Here is an 8,871-nt window from a genome sequence, read left to right on the forward strand (position 1 = left end):
TTGTGATCAAGGCTTGCCGTGTTTACACATGGTATTAAAATATCTGCCCACATTGTTTTCCTGGTGACCAGATATCCTGGTGCCTCCCTTTATGCATATTATTTAACAGATGTGTTTTCAAAATAATAGGAATGTATTTATTTTAAGACAATTATTGATGCTTGTCAATGATTTTAGAGGCTGGTATAATGATGATTTTAATGGTTTGACAATCGAGATCTGGGTCCCTGACTACCTCTGGAGTAAAGTACCAATGTATAGTCGGCCTACTAAATATGTATACAGAATATTCATCAAGCACGAGGTAAATATTATACGAGATTGAGCTCAAAATGTGTTGACAACACATTCGTAACACAGCAGAAAATAGCCGAAGTTCCTCATGTACACACTAAAACATTAGGGTTCCTCAAGGGCTCTTTGGGAAGGGTGATGGTTCTATGTGGAACCTTACTGAAACAAAGGAATCTTTCCTCTTTTAGTGATAATTCAAATGTAGGGGCGGCAGCTCATTAGAATATTTTGGAGCATGGTTTGTTCACAGCTCTTTTTGTGCAACCGTGAGTGTCATTACAGTTGATTTAATCTGTTGTGTTTTGCAAGTACATGTTATAACTATGGCCAGTGACGGTGTCTTGTGAAAGTCTCATGTATGTCCTTGTGTCAATTGAGAACTGTTGACTCAGTAGTTTTCAATTCTCTCCTCAGGGATCCCAAGCCGTTCCAGAGCTAGCACACCTGATTCAACTTGTTAATAAGCCCAATAATAAAAGCGATGGTATTTTAACAATATAATTTGGCTATTAAACCAAAATAAAAACATGTTTGGTTCTACAAAGAACCTTTCTCCATAAAGGTTTAATAAGGAACCATCAAAAGGGTTCTATATAGCCCCAAAAAGGGTTGTAACCATAGCGGAACCCTTTTTGGTGCTATATAGAACCTTTTTTTAAATGGTGCTTTATAGAAGTTAATGAAAGGGTTCTTTTATAGCACCATACATGTTCCATTTAGAACCTTATGAGCATGGTTCTTTATAGAACTTTCAAAAAAAGGCTCCATATAGCACCAAAAAGGCTTCCCCTATGGTTTCAAGCCAAAGCACCCTTATTTGGAACTTTATAGAGCCATTTGTTTTTAGTGTGTATTTATGAAGTCTCAGCAGCTTGTGTGAGTCAGAATTGCTCACCGTTCTCTGAGATGCTGTCGGCTAATATTAACCCATCAGTGAGAGCCATGTCAGCCATGTCAACATCAGATAAGTGGCCCTTCTGGCCAGAGGGCTGTCACTGAACTGTTGGCCGTCTGTGTCCGAGGACTGTTTGTGCCATAAGTGTAGTGGAATTGGCGGTGTCAGGGTCAGAGGGTTAATCCAGCCAGGGGCCTCAGCCCCGCCACTCATTTGTGCTGCTCTAGTGAAAAACCGCTGCACTGCCTCGGCACCTCCCGGGAGACTTCCTCTGGAATGAACTATCATCACTTTTTGCGAGTCATGTCACAACCTCCTGAAACACATTCCACAGAGGACTTGAGAACATGAGAGGTGGAAATCAGAGGGGGTGGCATGGTCCATTTGGCTAGTCCGTCCGCTAGTCTGTAGCTCAGTCATTTTCTTAAGGGATCTGGAGGTGCTGTTTTGGACGGCAGCAGAAGGGAGTACTTCATCAATCAGTAGCCTCCAGGGTTTCTGTCGTCCTCTGATTGCCACACATTCTCAAATCAGTGTGCCTTTTCTCCCAGGCATTGCGTAGTACAGAGAACTACCCCTCCAAAAGAAACAGGGCATTTAGAGAGTTATGGTTTGGAGACTGCATTTTCGGTTGTAGAGCTTTGATAGCATACCGTTATGATATGACAAATGGTAGATAATCAGGTACAGTGTTTATTTGGACAGGGGAACGTTTGAGTAGCCTGATTACCAATTCACATTGCTCCTGGCCAAACGCCATGCCCACTAGCGTTTCTTCTCCACAATGGAATGTTTGGAGAATGCTGCTGTCACAGTTGTCTCTGGTAAAGGAGGAACAAAATGCAGCAGGACTGTGTTTGTTCATCTTGAACATTTATTAAACTCAAAATGAACACCAAAACAACAAAACAAACTCACGATCACCGAACAGTCTTCTCAGGCTCATACACGCTAGACAAGAAACAATCTCCCACAAAACCCTACACCAAACAATTACCCATATATAGGACTCTCAATCAGAGGCAACGAGGAAGCACCTGCCTCCAATTGAGAGTCCCAAACCCCAATCAACCTAACATAGAAATACATTAACCTCTATGGGCAAGGCGGGACGAATTCGTCCCACCTACGTAACAGCCACCTGAATTCAGTGGTGCGATTTTTGAATCGTTTGAAATACTATTACTTCAATTTCTCAAACATATGACTATTTTACAGCTATTTAAAGACAAGACTCTCCTTAATCTAACCACACTGTCCGATTTCAAAAAGGCTTTACAACGAAAGCAAAACATTAGATTATGTCAGGAGAGTGCCCAGCCAGAAATAATCAGACACCCATTTTTCAAGCTAGCATATAATGTCACAAAAACCCAAACCACAGCTAAATGCAGCACTAACCTTTTATGATCTTCATCAGATGACACACCTAGGACATTATGTTATACAATACATGCATGTCTGTTCAATCAAGTTCATATTTATATCAAAAAACAGCTTTTTACATTAGCATGTGACGTTCAGAAAAAGCATACCCCCCGCAAACTTCCGGGGAATTTACTAACAGTTTGCTAAATTACTCACGATAAACGTTCACAAAAAGCATAACAATTATTTTAAGAATTATAGATACATTACTCCTCTATGCACTCGATATGTCCGATTTTAAAATAGCTTTTCGGATGAAGCACATTTTGCAATATTCTAAGTACATAGCCCAGCCATCACGGCTAGCTATTTAGACACCCGGCAAGATTAGCCTTCACCAAAATCCTATTTCCTATAAGAAAAATGTTCTTACCTTTCCTGTTCTTCGTCAGAATGCACTCCCAGGACTTCTACTTCAATAACAAATGTAGGTTTGGTCCCAAATAATCCATCGTTATATCCAAATATCCTCTGTTTTGTTCGTGCGTTCTAGACACTATACGAATGGTAAATAACGGTCGTGCGCATGGCGTGACAAAGAATGTCTAAATATTCCATTACCGTACTTCGAAGCATGTCAACCGCTGTTTAAAACTAATTTTTATGCCATTTATCTCGTAGAAAAGCGATAATATTCCGACCGGGAATCTGCAATAAGCTAAACAGCCGAATGAAATTTCTCCACGGGGGCGAATCGTGCACGCGCCTCATTCAATGGTCCTCTGATCGGCCACTTGGATAAGGCGATAATCTGTTTCAGCCAGAGGCTGCCTCGTCATCGTTCAGGTTTTTCCCGGGTTCTGAGAGCCTATTGGAGCCCTGGGAATTGTCACGTTACAGCTAAGATCCTTACTCTTCAATAAACAGATGCAAGACGCACGACTCCTTGTCAGACAGGCCACTTCCTGCATGAAACCTTGCCAGGTTTTTGCCTGCCATAGGAGTTCTGTTATACTCACAGACACCATTCAAACAGTTTTAGAAACTTTAGGGTGTTTTCTATCCAAACCTGAACAATAATATGCATATTCTAGCTTCTGAGTTGGTGTAGGAGGCAGTTAAAAATGGGCACATATTTTTTCCAAAATTCTCAATACTGCCCCCTAGCCCAAACAGGTTAACCAGACTACACATAGAAATACATAAACATAGACCATAAACCAAAAACCCGGAAATAATAACTCAAACGCCCTTCTACCAAAACACCACCCCGAACCACATAAAACAAATACCCTCTGCCACGTCCTGACCAAACTACAATAACAATTAACCCTTATACTGGCCAGGACGTGACAGTACCCCCCCCCCCCCCCCCCCCCCCTAAAGGTGCTAACCCCGGAAGCACCTCAACAATAACAAAAACCCCAAACAACAACAAAGAAATCCCCCTAAACTAAAGGGAGGGTGGCTGCCGTCACCAACGGCACTTGTGCTACACCCCCCCCCCTCCCCAACCCACCTATGCAGGTGGTGGTTCAGGCTCCGGCCTATTGTCCTCCAGAGTGCCGACCAACCCGATCAGCCTCGGACCGTAGGCAGACTCCCCCTGCTCTGGATCATGGGCAGACCTCCTCCTCTCCACCCTGTATGCAGACTCATCAATTAAACCGTTAATTACTTTAAGTTCTGAAATGTCAGGCTTACTCAGTTTAGGGTTGCTGCTAGACTCCCTTGATTTTTGGTCATCAGCAGACTTTGGGAGATGGGCCACTCTGGCTGATCCTGGCCGACGGGCCGCTCTGGCTGATCCTGGCCGACGGGCCGCTCTGGCTGATCCTGGCCGACGGGCCCCTCTGGCATCTCCGGGCAGTCGGGCCGCTCTGGCATCTCCGGGCAGTCGGGCCGCTCTGGCATCTCCGGGCAGTCGGGCCGCTCTGGCATCTCCGGGCAGTCGGGCCGCTCTGGCATCTCCGGGCAGTCGGGCCGCTCTGGCATCTCCGGGCATTCGGGCCGCTCTGGCGACTCCTGACTGACGGGCGGCTCTGGCGACTCCTGACTGACGGGCGGCTCTGGCGACTCCTGACTGACGGGCGGCTCTGGCGACTCCTGACTGACGGGCGGCTCTGGCGACTCCTGACTGACGGGCGGCTCTGGCGACTCCTGACTGAGCCGACGCACTGGAACGCCCTTCTACTTCTACCAAAACACCACCCCGAACCACATAAAACAAATACCCTCTGCCACGTCCTGACCAAACTACAATAACAATTAACCCTTATACTGGCCAGGACGTGACAGCTGCTCTGTCACTCACGCCATACAGAGTTAAATTCAGGATGAGTTGTCAGGCAAAATGTTTGAGGTGTTAGATTTGCAAGCTGTATAAGTCAATCTGTTAGATACAAATGAAATTGTCCTTTTGCTCTCTTTTCCCCTCTTTAGTTTATACCTATTTCTACAAAGGGAAGGACTACTGGAAGTTTGACAACCAGAAGCTGACCGTTGAGCCCGGCTACCCCAAGTCTATTGTCAATGACTGGATGGGCTGCCACCAATCAGACATGGAGAAGAACAAGGACCGGCAGCTTCCCCACGATGACGTAGACATCATGGTGACCATCAATGACGTGCACAGCACTGTCAACGCCATCGCTGTGGTGATTCCCTGCATCCTGTCGCTGTGCATCCTGGTCCTGGTCTACACCATCTTCCAGTTCAAAAACAAAGGGGTGCAACAGAACGTCACCTACTACAAACATCCTGTCCAGGAGTGGGTATGACAGGCTTAGGCAGCGCGCCGCCACTTACGATACGAAACTGCGCTGAGAGGGCTACAAAAACTCTGAGCACCATGTGACCAGTGCCTGTCTTGCACAAACCCTTTGCGAGAAGGGAAGGAGGGGGATTAAGTTACTCCCTTTCATCCCCTGGCAAGGACCCATAGATGAACATCGCCAAAATTGTTGAATATTAGCATGAGGCGATGCATAGGACGCTGGGAGGCTTTGAGGGTAAGGACAGAGTACAGCAAATCCGATTGCTCTGCCTTTTGCGTCTCATCTATCTGTTGTCCATTCTTATCTGGCTGTTTCAGTGGGGGTTGTCATACATACTTTACCTCGATGGGACTCCAATACACTTTTTCTCAGGGGGAGAGAGAGGGGGAGCCTACCCTCACATAGCCAGGTACCAGTAATCTGTCCAGTGTCAACTTGTACATGAACTTCAAGTATTATCAAGTCAAACAAGATATTTAAAGAAAAAATGTAAACTTGAACAAAAAATAGAAAGGCCATAGAAAAGAATACCAAGGATTTCTGTGGATCATTTAATCTTTTCAGTTAGAGAGCTTTGAGTTATCAAGAGGAGAAACGTTGTACATCGCAAATGATACATGTCTTCATACCCAGACCTCTGCCTCTAGTGATTGACTCACCTAAGCTAGAGGACTGAGACTATAAGTATGTCTGCTGAAGGACCACCGCTATACCAACATCCCCCAGCACAGACTCCCTGCTTCTCTGTCTGGACCAAGGGGCATAGGGGAGAGCGAGTTTGCATTTAAAGACATTGGTCACAGTTATGTTTCTTAGAATTGTACTTAGTTTTTTTTTTTTATTTACATGCCAAGGCGTAGAGGAGTACCTATGGCCGTTTCAATAGGCTAAGCACGTCAGACCAACATTGACTAGGCACAATGAACTGCTGTTGAGGCAGCCTGAATTCCACTCCATACCCCTCTTCATTCCTCCTTATTTCTCTCACTTTTTTCTCTCACTTTTTTCTCAGCATTTTTTCTTCTTTTGTCTCCTCTATACTCCAAAAGTTTGGATTTGAAATCAAACAATGACTGAGGTTAAAGTGCAGACTGACCACTTGAATTTGAGGGTATTTACATCCATATCGGGTGAATGGTTAAGAACTTAGAGCACTTTTTGTACGTATTCCCCACATTTTAGGGCACCAAAAGTATTGGGACAAATTCATGTGTATTAAAGTAGTAAAAAGTTAAGTATTTGGTCCCATAACACGCAATGGCTACATCAAGCTTGTGACTCTACACATTTGTTGGATGCATTTGCTGTTTCTTTTGGTTGTGTTTCAGATTATTTTGTGCCCAATAGAAATAAATGGTAAATACTGTATTGTGTCATTTTGGAGTCCGTTTTATTGTAAATAAGAATAGAATATGTTTCTAGAAAGTTACAATGCACAAATATCATTCCCTCCCTAAAACAAATGCTAACCTCCCCTGTTATTGTTAGCATGTCTTGGGGGGTATGATATTTGTGCATCTGTAACTTTCTCACTTTTCATTATTCACGATTCATACCCTCAAATTAAAGATGACAGTCTGCACTTTAACCTCATAGTCATTGTTTGATTTCAAATCCAAACTTTTGGAGTACAGAGAGACATTTTTTTTTAAATGCTTCACTGTCCCAATCATTACGGAGGGCACTGTATCTAACACCCTACATTTCATTGAAATGCTGTCCTCATGATCTAATTTAGAGTTTTGTTTTTAACCTCGCTTTCAATAGGAAAGATGTTCAATGGGAAAGTGATGTTTAAAAGAAAGATCCAGGTAGAGTCTTTCTGCACTGGGGTGCATTGGTACACTGGGGTAATTACCATACTTTGTCCATCTCTGTAGGGCAGGTCAGGATTTCCTGAGTTCAGCTGTTTCTTACCCTGATAAAAACAAATACACAGATGACCCATGATAAAAGCAAAGTTATTTAATATGTTCCATTCATTTCCCTGTATTTCTATTCACTACTTTTGCTACAGTAGAGAATTATCATGTATTCATCTCACCCAGATAATAATGTCAATGCAGTTGCCAAGACTGAAACCAGATACAGCTGTAGGATCTTAATCTGATCTTTTGTTGCAGAGAATTTTCCTGTACAGTAGGAAATGCAAACTTACAGTTTGAGGTTTTAAAAAGGCCTCTAAAGTTTGTAATTTCCAGAAACATCTACAAAAATGTCCATTAATTATAATCCACATAATTCACATTTCCCATTGTTGCAGGATTATTTTCCTGCTGTAGCAAACTGGTTCAAATTAAGATCCAACATCTGTATAGTCCTTGATACTGTATTTTCTGACTTAACTCTGACCCCAATGGGGTTTGGTACCATCCAGAACTCACACAAACATGTAGTCTTTAGATTTTTTTATTGACTTTTAAAACTTGTTTTATTTGTACTTTTATTTGCTGTTGAAATAATGTATTATTATTAGCGAATATCCCGCTCTGGTTGTATGTGTCCTATCGAGCTAGCCTATTCTAAAAATTAATATACGTTTTTTGCAATCACAAATATGAGGAATCTGTTGAAAGGAGACTTGATTTTGCCATTTTGTCATTGCATTGACAATCTGTCAAATGGTTCGTTGTTAAAAAGTTTTGCTTCTTTAAATGATGAAACATGACGTGACTAGTCTCATTTATACTGAACAAAAAGATAAACACAACATGGAACAGTTTCAAAGATTTTACTGAGTTACAGTTCATATAAGGAAATCAGTCAATTGAAATAAATAAATTAGGCCCTAATCTATGGATGTCACATGACTGGGAATACACTAGGTAGGGGTGTGGATCAGAAAACCAGTAAGCATTTGGTGTGACCACCATTTGCCTCAAGCATCGCGACACATCTCCTTCGCATAGAGTTGATCAGGCTGTTGATTGTGGCCTGTGGAATGTTGTCCCACTCCTCTTCAATAGCTGTGCAAAGTTATTGGCAGGCCATGGAAGAACTGGGACATTTTCAGCTTCCAGTAATTGTGTACAGATCCTTGCGACATGGGGCCGTGCATTATCATGCTGAAACATGAGGTGATGGCGGCGGATGAATGACACCACAATGGGCCTCAGGATCTCATCATGGTACAGTGGGGGAAAAAAGTATTTGATCCCCTGCTGATTTTGTACGTTTGCCCACTTACAAAGAAATGATCAGTCAATACATTTTAATAGTAGGTTTATTTGAACAGTGAGAGACAGAATAACAACAAAAAAATCCAGAAAAACGCATGTCAAAAATGTTATAAAATGATTTGCATTTTAATGAGGGAAATAAGTATTAGACCCCTCTGCAAAACATGACTTAATACTTGGTGGCAAAACCCTTGTTGGCAATCACAGAGGTCAGACGTTTCTTGTAGTTGGCCACAAGGTTTGCACACATCTCAGGAGGGATTTCGTCCCACTCCTCTTTGCAGATCTTCTCCAAGTCATTAAGGTTTCGAGGCTGACGTTTGGCAACTCGAACCTTCAGCTCCCTCCACAGATTTTC

General features: G+C 42.9%; 1 protein-coding gene across 2 annotated transcripts in view; it reads left to right on the top strand.

Annotated features, from left to right (window-relative positions):
* The window catches only part of mmp24 (matrix metallopeptidase 24), a 107,928-nt gene extending 99,926 nt beyond the window's left edge, over positions 1 to 8,002 (top strand). For both annotated transcript variants that reach the window (XM_014131593.3, XM_014131592.3), the window contains exon 9: positions 5,000 to 8,002. In XM_014131593.3, coding sequence (XP_013987068.1) covers positions 5,000 to 5,337 — 338 coding nt within the window. In that variant the 3' untranslated portion in view covers positions 5,338 to 8,002. The remainder of the gene's footprint in view (positions 1 to 4,999) is intronic.
* The last annotated feature ends 869 nt before the right edge of the window (positions 8,003 to 8,871 follow it).

The sequence above is a fragment of the Salmo salar genome, chromosome 12 (assembly GCF_965601325.2).
Source record: "Salmo salar chromosome 12, fSalSal1, whole genome shotgun sequence".
NCBI lineage: Eukaryota > Metazoa > Chordata > Actinopteri > Salmoniformes > Salmonidae > Salmo > Salmo salar.